The 21,502-nt window shown below is 43.9% G+C and overlaps 2 protein-coding genes across 3 annotated transcripts in view; both read right to left on the bottom strand.

Moving 5' to 3' along the window:
* Positions 1 to 3,162: 3,162 nt before the first annotated feature.
* Positions 3,163 to 16,989, bottom strand: LOC148074540 (cingulin-like protein 1; the record flags this gene model as incomplete). 2 transcript variants are annotated; one of them, XM_087797184.1, is given in 13 exon segments in its annotated part: positions 3,163 to 3,306; positions 3,716 to 3,886; positions 3,939 to 4,091; positions 4,150 to 4,254; positions 11,033 to 11,239; positions 11,294 to 11,506; positions 11,561 to 11,702; positions 12,330 to 12,478; positions 12,537 to 12,632; positions 12,689 to 12,791; positions 13,275 to 13,369; positions 13,424 to 14,231; positions 16,646 to 16,989. In XM_087797184.1, coding segments are annotated over 12 exon segments (2,376 nt in total), but the record flags the coding sequence as incomplete, so codon positions are not given.
* A 1,360-nt stretch (positions 16,990 to 18,349) lies between these two features.
* LOC148074539 (transcription factor 12-like) overlaps positions 18,350 to 21,502 on the bottom strand; it is a 20,494-nt gene continuing 17,341 nt past the window's right edge. The window contains exons 11-13 of the mRNA XM_087798291.1: positions 20,925 to 21,151; positions 19,903 to 20,019; positions 18,350 to 19,818 (exon numbers count right to left, since the gene is read on the bottom strand). Coding sequence (XP_087654417.1) covers positions 19,922 to 20,019; positions 20,925 to 21,151 — 325 coding nt within the window. The 3' untranslated portion in view covers positions 18,350 to 19,818; positions 19,903 to 19,921. The remainder of the gene's footprint in view (positions 19,819 to 19,902; positions 20,020 to 20,924; positions 21,152 to 21,502) is intronic.

The following is a 21,502-nucleotide window of genomic DNA, read 5'->3' as shown; positions in this document are numbered from 1 at the left end:
GTGAAGTAAGAGTTGAAGGTGTAGTGAGAGTTGAAGGTGTAGTAAGAGTTGAAGGTGTAGTGAGAGTTGAAGGTGTAGTGACAGTTGAAGGTGTAGTGACAGTTGAAGGTGTAGTAAGAGTTGAAGGTGTAGTGAGAGTTGAAGGTGTAGTGAGAGTTGAAGGTGTAGTGACAGTTGAAGGTGTAGTGACAGTTGAAGGTGTAGTAAGAGTTGAAGGTGTAGTGAGAGTTGAAGGTGTAGTGACAGTTGAAGGTGTAGTAAGAGTTGAAGGTGAAGTAAGAGTTGAAGGTGTAGTAAGAGTTGAAGGTGTAGTAAGAGTTGAAGGTGTAGTGAGAGTTGAAGGTGTAGTGACAGTTGAAGGTGTAGTAAGAGTTGAAGGTGTAGTAAGAGTTGAAGGTGTAGTGACAGTTGAAGGTGTAGTGACAGTTGAAGGTGTAGTAAGAGTTGAAGGTGTAGTAAGAGTTGAAGGTGAAGTAAGAGTTGAAGGTGTAGTAAGAGTTGAAGGTGTAGTAAGAGTTGAAGGTGTAGTAAGAGTTGAAGGTGAAGTAAGAGTTGACGGTGTAGTGAGAGTTGAAGGTGTAGTAAGAGTTGAAGGTGTAGTGACAGTTGAAGGTGTAGTAAGAGTTGAAGGTGTAGTGAGAGCTGAAGGTGTAGTGACAGTTGAAGGTGTAGTAAGAGTTGAAGGTGTAGTAAGAGTTGAAGGTGTAGTGAGAGTTGAAGGTGTAGTAAGAGTTGACGGTGTAGTGAGAGTTGAAGGTGTAGTAAGAGTTGAAGGTGTAGTGAGAGTTGAAGGTGTAGTAAGAGTTGACGGTGTAGTAAGAGTTGACGGTGTAGTAAGAGTTGAAGGTGTAGTTAGAGTTGAAGGTGTAGTAAGAGTTGAAGGTGTAGTGAGAGTTGAAGGTGTAGTAAGAGTTGACGGTGTAGTAAGAGTTGACGGTGTAGTAAGAGTTGAAGGTGTAGTTAGAGTTGAAGGTGTAGTTAGAGTTGAAGGTGTAGTGAGAGTAGAAGGTGTAGTAAGAGTTGACGGTGTAGTAAGAGTTGACGGTGTAGTAAGAGTTGAAGGTGTAGTAAGAGTTGAAGGTGTAGTAAGAGTTGAAGGTGTAGTTAGAGTTGAAGGTGTAGTAAGAGTTGAAGGTGTAGTAAGAGTTAAAGGTGTAGTAAGAGTTGAAGGTGTAGTTAGAGTTGAAGGTGTAGTAAGAGTTGAAGGTGTAGTAAGAGTTGAAGGTGTAGTGAGAGTTGAAGGTGTAGTAAGAGTTGAAGGTGTAGTAAGAGTTGAAGGTGTAGTAAGAGTTGAAGGTGTAGTGAGAGTAGAAGGTGTAGTTAGAGTAGAAGGTGTAGTAAGAGTTGAAGGTGTAGTGAGAGTTGAAGGTGTAGTAAGAGTAGAAGGTGTAGTGAGAGTTGAAGGTGTAGTAAGAGTTGAAGGTGTAGTGAGAGTAGAAGGTGTAGTTAGAGTAGAAGGTGTAGTAAGAGTTGAAGGTGTAGTAAGAGTTGAAGGTGTAGTGAGAGTTGAAGGTGTAGTAAGAGTTGAAGGTGTAGTTAGAGTTGAAGGTGTAGTGAGAGTAGAAGGTGTAGTGAGAGTTGAAGGTGTAGTAAGAGTTGAAGGTGTAGTTAGAGTTGAAGGTGTAGTAAGAGTTGAAGGTGTAGTGAGAGTTGAAGGTGTAGTTAGAGTTGAAGGTGTAGTGAGAGTAGAAGGTGTAGTTAGAGTTGAAGGTGTAGTAAGAGTTGAAGGTGTAGTGAGAGTAGAAGGTGTAGTGAGAGTTGAAGGTGTAGTAAGAGTTGAAGGTGTAGTTAGAGTTGAAGGTGTAGTGAGAGTAGAAGGTGTAGTGAGAGTTGAAGGTGTAGTAAGAGTTGAAGGTGTAGTTAGAGTTGAAGGTGTAGTAAGAGTTGAAGGTGTAGTGAGAGTTGAAGGTGTAGTGAGAGTTGAAGGTGTAGTAAGAGTTGAAGGTGTAGTGAGAGTTGAAGGTGTAGTAAGAGTTGAAGGTGTAGTGAGAGTAGAAGGTGTAGTAAGAGTTGAAGGTGTAGTAAGAGTTGAAGGTGTAGTAAGAGTTGAAGGTGTAGTGAGAGTAGAAGGTGTAGTAAGAGTTGAAGGTGTAGTAAGAGTTGAAGGTGTAGTAAGAGTTGAAGGTGTAGTAAGAGTTGAAGGTGTAGTAAGAGTTGAAGGTGTAGTAAGAGTTGAAGGTGTAGTGAGAGTAGAAGGTGTAGTGAGAGTTGAAGGTGTAGTAAGAGTTGAAGGTGTAGTAAGAGTTGAAGGTGTAGTAAGAGTTGAAGGTGTAGTAAGAGTTGAAGGTGTAGTAAGAGTTGAAGGTGTAGTGAGAGTAGAAGGTGTAGTAAGAGTTGAAGGTGTAGTGAGAGTATAAGGTGTAGTAAGAGTTGAAGGTGTAGTAAGAGTTGAAGGTGTAGTAAGAGTTGAAGGTGTAGTAAGAGTTGAAGGTGTAGTAAGAGTTGAAGGTGTAGTGAGAGTAGAAGGTGTAGTAAGAGTTGAAGGTGTAGTGAGAGTAGAAGGTGTAGTAAGAGTTGAAGGTGTAGTAAGAGTTGAAGGTGTAGTAAGAGTTGAAGGTGTAGTGAGAGTTGAAGGTGTAGTAAGAGTTGAAGGTGTAGTGAGAGTTGAAGGTGTAGTAAGAGTTGAAGGTGTAGTAAGAGTTGAAGGTGTAGTAAGAGTTGAAGGTGTAGTGAGAGTTGAAGGTGTAGTAAGAGTTGAAGGTGTAGTAAGAGTTGAAGGTGTAGTAAGAGTTGAAGGTGTAGTGAGAGTAGAAGGTGGTGCACTGAAGGTTGAGGCAGAACAGGTTGTGTGACTTCAAGTGTCAACACTGATGTTGTGTCATCAGCAGATAAACAGTGAAGTTTCTCACGAACAATCGTCTCCAGACTCATGAACTCACGTCTGAAGTTAAACATCATGTTCCAAAGTAGAAACAAATGTCAATGAAAATAATGTATACATTAAAAAAAAACTGAAGTCACGACGACGGTGCTAATGATGACAATCGAAACATTCATTCGATCACAATAGATTTTTATCAAAATCGTGGAATGATTGTGAAGAGTTTGTGTCTCGAGGAACGAGGAACAAGGAACGAAGAACGATGATTCGATGTTTTGATGAAGTCGAGGCTAACGAGGTCAACAGCATGAGATAAGATGATCCTTCAGTACCTCCATGACCTTCACGTGTCGTTCTCTCTCGTCCAGCGAGGACGACTTGTTCTCCTGCAGATGCTGCAGCTTCTGCTCCAGGACTAGAACCTTCTGCTGGACCTCCTGGTTCTCCCTGCGACACCGACGCAGATCCTCCTCCAGCGGCAGCAGCTGAGACACGAGGACACGAGGATGAGACTCAGATGTTGAACACCAAGACTTGAACTTGATGAAGAACATTGACATGTCAGTGTGAGAAGATGTTTGTGTTGATATTTTTATATCGTCTGATTATTTAAAAAAACCATTCATTTGGTGACGTGATGTAAGATCTTGAATAAAAACATGTGATACGTCGATAATTCGTTCTTTCATCATCATCTACTGCTTTTCTACCTTATCAGGGGAATCTATCCCAGCTAGTCAGGGTGAGAGGCAGGGAACCCTCTAAAGTGGCTCCTGATAATAAACTCACTATAAAAGTAACTCATGCATGAAAACCCTGGAGTCGTTCAGTTCCTCGTGTTACTCCAGGATTGAAGGAAGCTCTGGAGATAATAGACCTGATCCTGGACCACACCTCTTCCTGGAGTTTCTTGGCTGTCAGCCTGGACTTCTCCAGCTCTGCTCCCTTCTCCTGGATCTGCCTCCTCAGCTCCGCCGCCTCCCTCTGGCTCCTCTCTCTGGCCTCGTCCACCTGCCGCTGCAGGACGTCCGTGGAAGCCTCGCAGTCCTTCAGGATGCTGTTCATCTGAAGCAGAGGAGATCAGAACCGTGGTGACCTCCAGACCGACGCTCCTCACCTTCCTCTGGAGCTTCTCCACCGTCTGGTCCTGCAGCCTCCTCTCGTCCTCCACCTGTGTCTTGGTCTTCCACAGCTCCTCCACCGTCTGCCTCTCCTCCCTCAGCTTCTCCTTCAGCTCCTTCTGCTCCTGGTTGACTTTCCCCAACTTGCTCTGTTGACCAACGTAACGTCTCAAACAACATCTTCTCAGTGGAGATGTTCGGGTCTACCTGCACTTCCTCCAGGCGAGTGAGCAGAGACTGGTTGGACGAACTAATTTCCTCTTCGCTCCTGCGAACTTCCTGCAACGTTTCCTCCACGTGTTGCTTCTCCCTCTGAAGACACAAGACTCATGAACATCTGAAGACACAAGACTCATGAACCTCTGAAGACACAAGACTCATGAACATCTGAAGACACAAGACTCATGAACCTCTGAAGACACAAGACTCATGAACATCTGAAGACACAAGACTCATGAACCTCTGAAGACACAAGACTCATGAACATCTGAAGACACAAGACTCATGAACATCTGAAGACACAAGACTCATGAACATCTGAAGACACAAGACTCATGAACATCTGAAGACACAAGACTCATGAACATATGAAGACACAAGACTCATGAACATCTGAAGACACAAGACTCATGAACATCTGAAGACACAAGACTCATGAACATATGAAGACACAAGACTCATGAACATCTGAAGACACAAGACTCATGAACATCTGAAGACACAAGACTCATGAACATCTGAAGACACAAGACTCATGAACATCTGAAGACACAAGACTCATGAACATCTGAAGACACAAGACTCATGAACATCTGAAGACACAAGACTCATGAACATCTGAAGACACAAGACTCATGAACCTCTGAAGACACAAGACTCATGAACATCTGAAGACACAAGACTCATGAACATCTGAAGACACAAGACTCATGAACATCTGAAGACACAAGACTCATGAACATCTGAAGACACAAGACTCATGAACCTCTGAAGACACAAGACTCATGAACATCTGAAGACACAAGACTCATGAACATCTGAAGACACAAGACTCATGAACATCTGAAGACACAAGACTCATGAACATCTGAAGACACAAGACTCATGAACATCTGAACACATGTAGTGTCTCACACATGTAGTGTCTCACACATGTAGTGTCTCACACATGTGGTGTCTCACACATGTAGAGTCTCACACATGTGGTGTCTCACACATGTGGTGTCTCACACATGTGGTGTCTCACACATGTGGTGTCTCACACATGTGGTGTCTCACACATGTAGTGTCTCACACATGTGGTGTCTCACACATGTGGTGTCTCACACATGTGGTGTCTCACACATGTAGTGTCTCACACATGTAGTGTCTCACACATGTGGTGTCTCACACATGTGGTGTCTCACACATGTGGTGTCTCACACATGTAGTGTCTCACACATGTGGTGTCTCACACATGTGGTGTCTCACACATGTAGTGTCTCACACATGTAGTGTCTCACACATGTGGTGTCTCACACATGTAGTGTCTCACACATGTGGTGTCTCACACATGTAGTGTCTCACACATGTAGTGTCTCACACATGTAGTGTCTCACACATGTGGTGTCTCACACATGTGGTGTCTCACACATGTGGTGTCTCACACATGTGGTGTCTCACACATGTAGAGTCTCACACATGTGGTGTCTCACACATGTGGTGTCTCACACATGTGGTGTCTCACACATGTAGTGTCTCACACATGTAGTGTCTCACACATGTGGTGTCTCACACATGTGGTGTCTCACACATGAGGTGTCTCACACATGTAGTGTCTCACACATGTGGTGTCTCACACATGTGGTGTCTCACACATGTGGTGTCTCACACATGTGGTGTCTCACACATGTAGTGTCTCACACATGTGGTGTCTCACACATGTAGTGTCTCACACATGTGGTGTCTCACACATGTGGTGTCTCACACATGTAGTGTCTCACACATGTGGTGTCTCACACATGTGGTGTCTCACACATGTAGTGTCTCACACATGAGGTGTCTCACACATGTGGTGTCTCACACATGAGGTGTCTCACACATGTAGTGTCTCACACATGTGGTGTCTCACACATGTGGTGTCTCACACATGTGGTGTCTCACACATGTAGTGTCTCACACATGTAGTGTCTCACACATGTAGTGTCTCACACATGTGGTGTCTCACACATGTAGTGTCTCACACATGTGGTGTCTCACACATGTGGTGTCTCACACATGTAGTGTCTCACACATGTGGTGTCTCACACATGTAGTGTCTCACACATGTGGTGTCTCACACATGTGGTGTCTCACACATGTAGTGTCTCACACATGTGGTGTCTCACACATGTGGTGTCTCACACATGTGGTGTCTCACACATGTGGTGTCTCACACATGTAGTGTCTCACACATGTAGTGTCTCACACATGTGGTGTCTCACACATGTAGTGTCTCACACATGTGGTGTCTCACACAGGTGGTGTCTCACACATGTAGTGTCTCACACATGTGGTGTCTCACACATGTGGTGTCTCACACATGTAGTGTCTCACACATGAGGTGTCTCACACATGTGGTGTCTCACACATGTGGTGTCTCACACATGAGGTGTCTCACACATGTAGTGTCTCACACATGTGGTGTCTCACACATGTGGTGTCTCACACATGTAGTGTCTCACACATGTGGTGTCTCACACATGTGGTGTCTCACACATGTGGTGTCTCACACATGTAGTGTCTCACACATGTAGTGTCTCACACATGTAGTGTCTCACACATGTGGTGTCTCACACATGTAGTGTCTCACACATGTGGTGTCTCACACATGTGGTGTCTCACACATGTAGTGTCTCACACATGTGGTGTCTCACACATGTGGTGTCTCACACATGTAGTGTCTCACACATGAGGTGTCTCACACATGTAGTGTCTCACACATGTGGTGTCTCACACATGTGGTGTCTCACACATGTAGTGTCTCACACATGTGGTGTCTCACACACGTAGTGTCTCACACATGTAGTGTCTCACACATGTAGTGTCTCACACATGTAGTGTCTCACACATGTGGTGTCTCACACATGTAGTGTCTCACACATGTGGTGTCTCACACATGTAGTGTCTCACACATGTGGTGTCTCACACATGTGGTGTCTCACACATGTGGTGTCTCACACATGTAGTGTCTCACACATGTGGTGTCTCACACATGTGGTGTCTCACACATGTGGTGTCTCACACATGTAGTGTCTCACACATGTGGTGTCTCACACATGTGGTGTCTCACACACGTAGTGTCTCACACACGTAGAGTCTCACACACGTAGAGTCTCACACACGTAGAGTCTCACACATGTAGTGTCTCACACATGTAGTGTCTCACACATGTGGTGTCTCACACACGTAGTGTCTCACACATGTGGTGTCTCACACATGTGGTGTCTCACACATGTAGTGTCTCACACATGTGGTGTCTCACACACGTAGTGTCTCACACATGTAGAGTCTCACACACGTAGAGTCTCACACACGTAGAGTCTCACACACGTAGAGTCTCACACATGTAGTGTCTCACACATGTAGTGTCTCACACACGTAGAGTCTCACACACGTAGAGTCTCACACATGTAGAGTCTCACACACGTAGAGTCTCACACACGTAGAGTCTCACACATGTAGTGTCTCACACATGTAGAGTCTCACACACGTAGAGTCTCACACACGTAGAGTCTCACACATGTGGTGTCTCACACATGTGGTGTCTCACACATGTAGTGTCTCACACATGTGGTGTCTCACACATGTAGAGTCTCACACACGTAGTGTCTCACACATGTAGTGTCTCACACATGTGGTGTCTCACACATGTGTTGTCTCTCACATGTGGTGTCTCACAAATGTAGTGTCTCACACATGTGGTGTCTCACACATGTAGTGTCTCACACATGTGGTGTCTCACACATGTGGTGTCTCACACATGTGGTGTCTCACACATGTGGTGTCTCACACATGTGGTGTCTCACACATGTAGTGTCTCACACATGTGGTGTCTCACACATGTGGTGTCTCACACACGTAGTGTCTCACACACGTAGAGTCTCACACACGTAGAGTCTCACACACGTAGAGTCTCACACATGTAGTGTCTCACACATGTAGTGTCTCACACATGTGGTGTCTCACACACGTAGTGTCTCACACATGTGGTGTCTCACACATGTGGTGTCTCACACATGTAGTGTCTCACACATGTGGTGTCTCACACAGGTAGTGTCTCACACATGTAGAGTCTCACACACGTAGAGTCTCACACACGTAGAGTCTCACACACGTAGAGTCTCACACATGTAGTGTCTCACACACGTAGTGTCTCACACACGTAGAGTCTCACACACGTAGAGTCTCACACACGTAGAGTCTCACACACGTAGAGTCTCACACATGTAGAGTCTCACACACGTAGAGTCTCACACACGTAGAGTCTCACACATGTAGTGTCTCACACACGTAGAGTCTCACACACGTAGAGTCTCACACACGTAGAGTCTCACACATGTGGTGTCTCACACATGTGGTGTCTCACACATGTGGTGTCTCACACATGTGGTGTCTCACACATGTAGTGTCTCACACATGTAGTGTCTCACACATGTGGTGTCTCACACATGTGGTGTCTCACACATGTGGTGTCTCACACATGTAGTGTCTCACACATGTAGTGTCTCACACATGTAGTGTCTCACACATGTGGTGTCTCACACATGTAGTGTCTCACACATGTGGTGTCTCACACATGTAGTGTCTCACACATGTAGTGTCTCACACATGTAGTGTCTCACACATGTAGTGTCTCACACATGTAGTGTCTCACACATGTGGTGTCTCACACATGTGGTGTCTCACACATGTGGTGTCTCACACATGTGGTGTCTCACACATGTGGTGTCTCACACATGTAGAGTCTCACACATGTGGTGTCTCACACATGTGGTGTCTCACACATGTGGTGTCTCACACATGTAGTGTCTCACACATGTAGTGTCTCACACATGTGGTGTCTCACACATGTGGTGTCTCACACATGAGGTGTCTCACACATGTAGTGTCTCACACATGTGGTGTCTCACACATGTGGTGTCTCACACATGTGGTGTCTCACACATGTGGTGTCTCACACATGTAGTGTCTCACACATGTGGTGTCTCACACATGTAGTGTCTCACACATGTGGTGTCTCACACATGTGGTGTCTCACACATGTAGTGTCTCACACATGTGGTGTCTCACACATGTGGTGTCTCACACATGAGGTGTCTCACACATGTGGTGTCTCACACATGAGGTGTCTCACACATGTAGTGTCTCACACATGTGGTGTCTCACACATGTGGTGTCTCACACATGTGGTGTCTCACACATGTGGTGTCTCACACATGTAGTGTCTCACACATGTAGTGTCTCACACATGTAGTGTCTCACACATGTGGTGTCTCACACATGTAGTGTCTCACACATGTGGTGTCTCACACATGTGGTGTCTCACACATGTGGTGTCTCACACATGTGGTGTCTCACACATGTGGTGTCTCACACATGTAGTGTCTCACACATGTAGTGTCTCACACATGTAGTGTCTCACACATGTGGTGTCTCACACATGTAGTGTCTCACACATGTGGTGTCTCACACAGGTGGTGTCTCACACATGTAGTGTCTCACACATGTGGTGTCTCACACATGTGGTGTCTCACACATGTAGTGTCTCACACATGAGGTGTCTCACACATGTGGTGTCTCACACATGTGGTGTCTCACACATGAGGTGTCTCACACATGTAGTGTCTCACACATGTGGTGTCTCACACATGTGGTGTCTCACACATGTGGTGTCTCACACATGTGGTGTCTCACACATGTGGTGTCTCACACATGTAGTGTCTCACACATGTAGTGTCTCACACATGTAGTGTCTCACACATGTGGTGTCTCACACATGTAGTGTCTCACACATGTGGTGTCTCACACATGTGGTGTCTCACACATGTAGTGTCTCACACATGTGGTGTCTCACACATGTGGTGTCTCACACATGTAGTGTCTCACACATGAGGTGTCTCACACATGTAGTGTCTCACACATGTGGTGTCTCACACATGTGGTGTCTCACACATGTAGTGTCTCACACATGTGGTGTCTCACACACGTAGTGTCTCACACATGTGTTTTCTCTCACACACGTAGAGTCTCACACACGTAGAGTCTCACACATGTAGTGTCTCACACATCTGTTGTCTCTCACACATGTGTTTTCTCTCACACACGTAGAGTCTCACACATGTAGTGTCTCACACATGTGGTGTCTCACACATGTAGTGTCTCACACATGTGGTGTCTCACACATGTAGTGTCTCACACATGTGGTGTCTCACACGTGTAGTGTCTCACACATGTAGTGTCTCACACATGTAGTGTCTCACACATGTAGTGTCTCACACATGTAGTGTCTCACACACTTGGTGTCTCACACATGTGGTGTCTCACACACGTAGAGTCTCACACATGTAGTGTCTCACACATGTAGTGTCTCACACATGTGGTGTCTCACACATGTAGTGTCTCACACATGTGGTGTCTCACACATGTGGTGTCTCACACATGTAGTGTCTCACACATGTGGTGTCTCACACATGTGGTGTCTCACACATGTAGTGTCTCACACATGTAGAGTCTCACACACGTAGAGTCTCACACACGTAGAGTCTCACACACGTAGTGTCTCACACATGTAGAGTCTCACACACGTAGTGTCTCACACACGTAGAGTCTCACACATGTAGTGTCTCGCACATGTGGTGTCTCACACACGTAGTGTCTCACACATGTAGAGTCTCACACATGTAGTGTCTCGCACATGAATATTCTAGAAAACATCTCTTGTGATCGATCGAGCTTTGACGGCAGAAGGTTGGTGAGATGATGGACGATCATGGACGTCTACCGAGCAACATTGCTGGTTAACTTCCTTTTAACAAGCAGAAACCTGGAGCAGAACCAGACCGGTCCTCACCTCCAGCTGCCTGGCTCTCTGCTCCAGTTGCCTCTCCGTGCACTTGGACTCCTGGATTCTCTGGTTCAGAAGGTCCACCTGGTTGTTGAGCTCCTGCACTCGTGCCTTCAGCTGGTCTCTCTCCTGGCTCAGCTCTTTCAGCTGCACTCTGACCCCTGCTCGCTCCTGCAGGACCTCCTGACTCTCCCGGTCCATCCGTGTGTTGCTCTGAGAAGGAGGTGATCAGACGCAGGAGAAGAAGAAGAAGACTTTCTTAAATACCTCCTTCAAGGTCCGGACGTCCTTGAAGACGTTCTGCAGCTCCAGCTCGTACTCGTCCTTGAGAGCAGACATGTACTTGTCGTGGGTCAGCAGTTCTTCTTTGAGCGCCCCCTTCAGGGCGTTCAGCTCCTGCTCCTGGTGCTGCAGCAGCTCCTCCTGCTCCTCCTTCATCTGCATCATCTCCTGGTACTCCGCACGTAACTGCGCCATGTCCTGTGAAGACACTTGTCAAGAGGAACCGGAGCAGACGTCAGTCACGGTCACTACCTTCAGCAGAACTTCCTTGTCCGTGGTGATGACCTCGCTTCTCTTGGCACGATCCAGCTCATCGTGCATCTCCGACAGTTGCTGCTGAAGATCCTTCATCTCGCTCTTGGACCTCTCTCGCTCCGTCTCCAGCCTCATCAGCCTGCAGCAGAAGAACAGGTCTGAACATCCTGGAGCTCTCGCATGAAGACCCTGAAGCTTGTTATGATGTTAGAAGTATAAGAGGAGAGTGAAGCCACGGTCAGTGAAGGTCAGCAGCAGCTGGAGTGACACGAAAGAACTGGTGAGACGACGTGAAGAAGACAAGAGTCAGAGAAGGACCAGAGAGATGTTGAAGATCAGAAGGACAACGTTAGGAAGAAGGACCTCAGATGGTTTGAAGAAGAGACATGTTGAGATGAAAACATGGAAACTTTACTACATGACACCAGTTGATAGTACATATTTATATTTATATATTTACATATATAGTTATACATTTACATATATATTTATATATTTAGTTATAATTTTACATATATATTTACATATACATTAACATATATAGTTACATATTTACATATATATATTTACAAATATATGTAATGTATGTATGTATGTATATATATAAATATATATATGTATGTATATGTAAATATATATGTAAAATTATAACTAAATATGTAAATATATAAATATATATGTAAATGTAAATATATAAATATACATGTAAGATCCTCACAAGAGAATAATCAGCAGAAAAAGCATCATATATGGATCTAAAGCTCACTCTTGTCTGGTTCTCTCCAGTCCTGCCTGGCTCTGGCTCAGCTGGTCTCCAAGGCTGCCGAGTGTGTGTTGACTCCTGCTCAGATCCTCCTGCAGGACCTTCTTCTCAGTCCGGGCCTTCTCGCAGGCCTTGGCCAGAGTCTTCTCGTTCTGCAGCTCAAGAGAACAGAGTCAGAGCTGGAGCCTCCAGGAGAAGGTTCAGCTGCACCTTCATCTCAGTTTCCAGCTTCTGCTTCAACTCCAGCACTTCCTTCTCCAGAGAGAGATGTTTCTCCTGCAGCTGTGCAGCTCCTGCTTCCAGCTTCTGTGAGGAAGACCAGACTTGACGCTGCAACATCCACACGTGTGTCCATCACTCACTTCATCTTCTTCCACCTCCTCTGCACTTTTCCACTTGAGCTTGTTGATCTTCTCGAGCAGTAGATCCACCTTCTTCTCGATGGTCAAGTCCTCTTCTTTTGACCTTCAATATCAGGTGTTAGAAAACCATGAAAATGAAGAGAACATCTACTCGCTCTTCATCTTCTGTGAGAACATGTCACAGTTCATCTCTTCAAGCTCTACATCCAGACCTTCTGAGTCCCATGACCTCAAGATCAGAAGCTGAGCCTTCAAACACGATACCTCTGCCAAGGAGATCATTCATGAGACTCAATGTTGTTCTTGAAGAACAAGAGTCACATGATCATCATCAGAGAACAAATATATTTTTCAAAATAAAAGACCTTCAGACAGTAATAATCAATAGAAGAGAAATGATGGAAACAATCGATCAAATCAAGTTTTAATGATTTAACCTTTGACCTGCGAGGTCTTAAACTCTTTTTTTCCTCATTTACATGATCGTGATCAACTTGATGTTTGAGGTTCACACGAGCAGAGAAGGACTGAAGGTGTCGATCATCTCCTCGTGGAACCTCCTCGACCATCACTCGTTTCTACTCACCCTTCTCTGAGGAACGACAAGAGCATCTGTTTGGCGGCGTCTTCTGGAGGATCTGCCGACATCTCCCGTCGTCCTCTCAGAAGATCTGGCGTGACCTGGTCACACACGAACATGACCTTTCCATCTGCAAACATGACATCATCGCCTACCTGAGCGACACCTGCGACAGGTGCGTCTCTGGTCTCCTGCAGCAGCTGGATGTCCTTCGCACGAAAGCTCCTCTGCTTCGCCACCGGCCGGTCGCTGGAAGGACTGACGCCCATCTTGTCCGAAGCTTGGTCGCCCAGCAGCCTCGCCCGGGCCGAACCCGGCGGGTAAATCCCGGCCGGGCTCCTGGTTCCGACTCCTTTCAGAGACGAACCTCTGCTGGACTCGGACGACTCGGACGACCTGCTGCTGTCCACGCTGCGAGATCTTCTGGAATCTTCGGGTTCGGTTCTGAGTCGCGGCGGAACCCGAGCCCGGCGCTGGCTGCTGTTGAAGCGATGGATCAACTTTCCTACGGACAGGAAAGTCTCCGAGTCCACGGAGTCGCAGCCGTTGACAGGAGTCCAGTCCGGCTCCTCTGAGGGGTCCCTCGCTGGAAGTGGGACGCGGGTTCTGGGGGTCGAGGGGCTGCAGGGGTCAGTGGACAGACAGAGGACACGGTTGAGGTCGTTGCTGTCAGGGTCGTACGGTCGCAGGAGCTCCGGGTGCTTCAGGTAGTTCAGCACAGGTGAGTCGTCCAGGTCCTCCCTGGACCTCCGGACCACGCCGGGCCTGAACCCGTCCTGGTGGGTGATCACAGACACGTCGCTGTGGCTGTCTTGACCCGGAGCATTCAGAACCACGAAGGGTTGACCTTTGATCCCTTGAACCCGGACACGGACCCCGAACAGGTCGTCCAGACTGGTTCTGGGGCTCGGTTGCGTCCGGACGTCATACGACCCGTTCAGCCCGTCAGACATGATCCTGGTGCTGCTAACAAAGAGTTAAATCATCAGAGAAGAACTGGAGCCTCGGGTTGGAAGAGATGTTGACACAACATGTCCGTAGGTCCAGAAACACTCTTCACTCTCACTCTCACTCTTTACTCTCACTCTCACTCTTCACTCTTTACTCTCACTCTTTACTCTCACTCTTTACTCTCACTCTTCTCTCTCACTCTTCTCTCTCACTCTTCACTCTCCTCTCTCACTCTTCTCTCTCACTCTTCACTCTCACTCTTCACTCTTTACTCTCACTCTTTACTCTCACTCTTCTCTCTCACTCTTCTCTCTCACTCTTCACTCTCACTCTTCACTCTTTACTCTCACTCTTCACTCTTTACTCTTTACTCTTCTCTCTCACTCTTCACTCTCACTCTTCACTCTCACTCTTCTCTCTTTACTCTCACTCTTCTCTCTCACTCTTCTCTCTTTACTCTCACTCTTCTCTCTCACTCTTCACTCTCACTCTTCTCTCTCCTCTCTCACTCTTCTCTCTCACTCTAACCCTTCTTTCTCACTCACACGCGTCACTCTTCTCTCTCACTCTTCACTCTCACTCTTCTCTCTCACTCTTCACTCTCACTCTTCTCTCTCACTCTTCTCTCCCAGAGTTGATAATCCTTGGAGCCACAAGAACATCAGTGTCAGTCGACTATTGTGTGACGACTGACACTGATGTCACTTCATGTTGTGACTCTGATGTCAACACAAGACACTGAGACATTATTTCTCCTCACAGTCGTTGACAGACAATGAAGCAGCAGAAGCGACTCAGAAGCGACTCAGAAGCGACTCAGAAGAGACTCAGAAGAGACTCAGAAGAGACTCAGAAGCGACTCAGAAGAGACTCAGAAGAGACTCAGAAGAGACTCATAAGAGACTCAGAAGAGACTCAGAAGCGACTCAGAAGAGACTCAGAAGAGACTCCGAAGAGACTCAGAAGAGACTCAGAAGAGACTCAGAAGAGACTCATAAGAGACTCAGAAGAGACTCCGAAGAGACTCAGAAGAGACTCATAAGAGACTCAGAAGAGACTCAGAAGAGACTCAGAAGAGACTCAGAAGAGACTCAGAAGAGACTCATAAGAGACTCAGAAGAGACTCAGAAGAGACTCAGAAGAGACTCAGAAGCGACTCAGAAGCGACTCAGAAGCGACTCAGAAGCGACTCAGAGACAAACGAGGAGAACATCAGATCCACTCTTGTCTTCAGCATCAGTTCCAAAGTAAAAATCTGATCCGTGTGGAGATGAACCTGATGATCACCTCCTTGGCAGAGGTATGACTTCAGTTCGAGGAACAAACACGTTTTCTCTGAAACTGTCATGATTTGAGTCGTGGATAAAAAGAGCGGCTCAGGGGCCAGATGTGGTCCTAACAGTGCATTCATGTGGCCTTCATGATGTTTCAGTAAAACTAGAAATGTTTCTGAAAAAACATTTTTTTTCTTCCTTTGGTCAATATTTACAACAAGTTTCAAAAGTGCTTCAACAAATGTTAAGTAAATAAATAATATATTTGTTAAGTTTCCCTCAATCTTGTGCTTTATTCTCTCCATCATCCCTCGTTCTTTTTTCTTCATCAACAACCGTCATAATATCAATGTTAATGTTCAAAATGTGCAAAAATGTAAATCAAAATCAGAAGATGGATGGATGGATGGATGGATGGATGGATGGATGGATGAATGGATGGATGGATGGATGGATGGATGGATGGATGGATGGATGAATACATGGATGGATGGATGGATGGATGGATGGATGGATGGATGGATGGATGGATGGATGGATGGATGGATGGATGAATGGATGGATGGATGGATGGATGGATGGATGGATGGATGGATGGATGGATGGATGAATACATGGATGGATGGATGGATGGATGGATGGATGGATAATGGCATTATTGTACGTTTAAAAAAAACATTTAACTTATCATTTTAAATATAATAATAATTCCTCACGTTTGGTGTCAATAAAGAAAACTTATCTTAACTTATCTCTCACAAAAACATCTTAATTCTTAACTTTTAAAACGACTTATTTTAAATCAACTATTTGTAACTTAAAGGTTTAACTTTGTTTTCATAAATATTTCTCTTCCACGTCATTGTTTCAACAAACAGTTTTATGAAATATTACAAACTAAATAGTAACAATAAAATACTTGTTGTCGTTTGAAAATAAACAAGTGTTGAAAGAACGAGTCACTCGTGAAACTAAAAGAAAACTTTGAAATAAAGATAAATGTTAGTTTCAGGAGCAACAGGATGTTTGCGCCGAGCTTTGAAAGAACGGAGACCCTGAACGCACCACACGCCCAACAACACGTCGTTTGTTTGATTCTTTTAAGTTAAGTTTAAGTTGTTCTGAACATAAGGAGAGACTTTGAAAGCTTACCTTGAGGTGCGTCAGTGAAGGTCAGATGGTCCTTCTGGTCCTTCTGGTCCCTGAAGGTCCAGATCATCTGCAGATCCTGCCCCTCACGAGAGGCGTTCACGGTCGGCCCGGAGAGTTTGTGATTGAAACCATATGAGGCGCGAGAGGGAAAAATATTTTTATTTTTTTTACTTCTTGAAGATCAAGTGATGTTTTTTTTTTCTAACATTTGTTTTAAGTTAAGACTCGTGAATAAAGTGAGTCTTTTTCCAACATTTGTTTTAATACTTAAGTGAGTCTTTTTCTCCACTCAAGGTCGCAGGTGTTTGAGCTCAGGTGTGGAACAACCTGATGAAAATATATTCTTGTGCTAACTGTTAGCATGTTGTTCTGTTAGCATATCTGTTAGCATCTCTGTTAGCATGTTCTTCTGTTAACATCTCTGTAAGCATGTTCTTCTGTTAGCATGTACTTCTGTTAGCATCTATGTTAGCATGTACTTCTGTTAGCATCTCTGTTAGCATGTTCTTCTGTTAGCATGTTTTTCTTTTAGCATCTCTGTTAGCATGGTCTTCTGTTAGCATCTCTGTTAGCAGTTATTCTGTTAGCATGTACTTCTGTTAGCATGTACTTCTGTTAGCATGTTCTTCTGTTAGCATGTTCTTCTGTTAGCATGTTCTTCTGTTAGCATCTCTGTTAGCATGTCCCTCTGTTAGCGTCTCTGTTATCATGCTCCTCTGTTAGCATGTTCTTCATTTAGCATCTCTGTTAGCATGTTATTCTGTTAGCATCTCTGTTAGCATGTTCCTCTGTTAGCGTCTCTGTTAGCATGTTCCTCTGTTAGCGTCTCTGTTAGCATGTTCTTCTGTTAGCATCTCTGTTAGCATGTTCCTCTGTTAGCGTCTCTGTTAGCATGTCCCTCTGTTAGAGTCTCTGTTATCATGCTCCTCTGTTAGCATGTTCTTCATTTAGCATCTCTGTTAGCATGTTATTCTGTTAGCATCTCTGTTAGCATGTTCCTCTGTTAGCGTCTCTGTTAGCATGTCCCTCTGTTAGCGTCTCTGTTATCATGCTCCTCTGTTAGCATGTTCTTCATTTAGCATCTCTGTTAGCATGTTATTCTGTTAGCATCTCTGTTAGCATGTTCCTCTGTTAGCGTCTCTGTTAGCATGTTCCTCTGTTAGCGTCTCTGTTAGCATGTTCTTCTGTTAGCATCTCTGTTAGCATGTTCCTCTGTTAGCGTCTCTGTTAGCATGTCCCTCTGTTAGCGTCTCTGTTATCATGCTCCTCTGTTAGCATGTTCTTCATTTAGCATCTCTGTTAGCATGTTATTCTGTTAGCATCTCTGTTAGCATGTTCCTCTGTTAGCGTCTCTGTTAGCTAGCAGCAGCTTCTTTCAGTTTCTATATCTATAGACTTTCTATATTGTATTTACTACACGACAATAATCTTCGTCCATCAAGTATTTTTTCAGTTTGGATGAACCAGATTTATTTTAAGTAAAAACATTTAAGTATTATTTCTTTACTTATATGAGCAAGTTTATAATAAACATGTATTGAAACACATACTATGAAGAGACACAGATTAAAACACAGTTTAAAGTAATAAGTCAAGAATTTATTGAACGAAAGAAGATTCAGAAGAAAAGATACACAACGTTTGTGAAGATCAAATATTTGAAGTTAAACAAATGAACTCGTATCATGTGACAAACATCAGGAAGTTAGTGCAAGAAAACATAAACATGAAATTCTCTTAGAATCAATGAAGGTCGACGTCATTAGAAGTTTCTTATCAATAAATGAAGATAAAAGTGTTAAAACAACATTATTGTTTCTACGTGAAACATGTCAACATTATATGTACAAACGTGTACAAACGTGTACAAACGTGTACAAACACTGAGGAACACGTCTCTAAACTAACAATACATTCACAGGGTCTGTATAAAACTGACATGAACATCAACACAAACACGTGTTTGTTCTGGAGCGACACACAACGCAGCCTCAGTTGAACACAATCAACGCTTTAACAACACAAGAGTTGTTTAGTTGTTAAGTTCCTCCGGAGCTTTTTTCATTCACAGAATGATCACACTCCTACACACACACACACTTAGACACACACATACACACACACTCTTAGACACACTCACTCCTACACACACACACTCTTAGACACACACACACTCCTACACACACACACACACTTAGACACACACACACACACACACTCTTAGACACACTCACTCCTACACACACACACTCTTAGACACACACACACTCCTACACACACACACACACACTTAGACACACACATACACACACACTCTTAGACACACTCACTCCTACACACACTCACTCCTACACACACACACTCTAAGACACACACACACACACTTAGACACACACACACACACACACTCTTAGACACACTCACTCCTACACACACACACTCTTAGACACACACACACTCCTACACACACACACACACACACTTAGACACACACATACACACTCTTAGACACACTCACTCCTACACACACACACTCTTAGACACACACACTCCTAGATACACACACTCCTAAACGCACACACACTCCTAGATACACACACTCCTAAACACACACACACTCCTAGATACACACACTCCTAAACACACACACACACACACTCCTAGACACACACACACACACTCTTAGATACACTCACTCCTACACACACACACTCTTAGACACACTCACTCCTACACACACACTCTTAGACACACACACACTCCTAAACACACACACACACTCCTAGACACACACACTACTACATACACACTCCTAAACACACACACACTACTACACGCACACTACTACACAAACACTCCTTCAAACACACATTCATACACAACACAGACAGCTACACACACTCCTACACAACACACATACTTCCACACAACACACACACTCCTACACAACACACATACTTCCACACAACACACACACACCTACACACACACACACACACACACACACACACACAGGTCAGTGTCGATGGTCAGAGGAGCTACACAGTAAAAACCAAGATGGCGTCTGAAGTCAATAAATACAGAAACATCTGCTTCGTCTTCACAGGTGAGTCGAGGCACAGGTTCAGTCCAGAGATGATGGATCGACATCTTCTGCGTGAACGTCATCATCTCTGGAGACGAAGAAAAGAAAGTCAAGATAAGATAAGATAAGAGTTTTAGTACTTGAAGGTGAAAAGAAGGGGGTCAGTACTTACAGTGGTCGCTAGAGGGCGCTCACAGGCGAGGCTCAGTCAGACCAGTATGAAAAGCAAGAGATTCTTTTTCTTCTTCTCTTCTCCGCAAACATGAAGCCTTTGGATTCAAGTTCCTTTCTGAAGAAAAACTACTGTCAGTGGATCCATCGATTACTATTGATTATTATGAATACTAATAGTATTTAATAGTATCTAATAGTATTTAATAGTATCTAATAGTATCTTATAGTATTTAATAGTATCTAATAGTATCTAATAGTATTTAATAGTATCTAATAGTATTTAATAGTATCTAATAGTATCTAATAGTATCTAATAGTATTTAATAGTATCTAATAGTATCTAATAGTATTTAATAGTATCTAATAGTATTTAATAGTATCTAATAGTATCTAATAGTATCTAATAGTATTTAATAGTATCTAATAGTATCTAATAGTATCTAATAGTATTTAATAGTATCTAATAGTATCTAATAGTATTTAATAGTATCTAATAGTATCTAATAGTATCTAATAGTATTTAATAGTATCTAATAGTATCTAATAGTATTTAATAGTATCTAATAGTATCTAATAGTATTTAATAGTATCTAATAGTATCTAATAGTATTTAATAGTATATAATAGTATTTAATAGTATTTAATAGTATTTAATAGTATCTAATAGTATCTAATATTATTTAATAGTATATAATAGTATTTAATAGTATTTAATAGTATCTAATAGTATTTAATAGTATTTAATAGTATTTAATAGTATCTAATAGTATCTAATAGTATTTAATAGTATTTAATAGTATTTAATAGTATTTAATAGTATCTAATAGTATCTAATAGTATTTAATAGTATATAATAGTATTTAATAGTATTTAATAGTATCTAATAGTATTTAATAGTATATAATAGTATTTAATAGTATTTATTGGATTTAATAGTATTTAACAGTATCTTAGAGAATAAAGAAGGTTCAGAGTAAAAGATAAACAACATCGACCTCAGGAGTAAACGTGACCTCTGACCTCTGACTTGCTGCTCCAGACTCAGGATCACAGAGACCGCCTGATGAAGGACCAGCAGTTTGGTCTGAGGCTTCTCAGTCTTCAGGTGGATCTGACACATGTGACCCAGTTCCTTGAAGGCCTCGTTGATGTCTCGGACCCGCAGGCGCTCGCGGGCGTTGTTGGCCATCCTTCGCTCGCGCTCGCGCTCGGCCTTCAGCTCCGGAGTCAAGTCCTCGTCCTCGATGCTGAGACACAAACAATCATCGTGAGCGCCTGTCTGTAGCTACACCTGTCTGTAGCTACACCTGTCTGTAGCTACACCTGTCTGTAGCTACACCTGTCTGTAGCTACACCTGTCTGTAGGTGTCTGTAGCTACACCTGTCTGTAGCTACATCTGTCTGTAGCTACACCTGTCTGTAGCTACACCTGTCTGTAGCTACACCTGTCTGTAGCTACATATGTCTGTAGCTACATATGTCTGTAGCTACATCTGTCTGTAGGTGTCTGTAGCTACACCTGTCTGTAGCTACACCTGTCTGTAGCTACACCTGTCTGTAGGTGTCTGTAGCTACACCTGTCTGTAGCTTCACCTGTC

The sequence above is a fragment of the Callionymus lyra genome, chromosome 8 (genome assembly GCF_982586985.1).
Source record: "Callionymus lyra chromosome 8, fCalLyr1.hap1.1, whole genome shotgun sequence".
NCBI classification, from domain to species: Eukaryota; Metazoa; Chordata; class Actinopteri; order Syngnathiformes; family Callionymidae; genus Callionymus; species Callionymus lyra.
The sequence above is the reverse complement of the archived record's forward strand: the minus strand, read 5'-3'. Positions and strand labels throughout refer to the sequence as shown.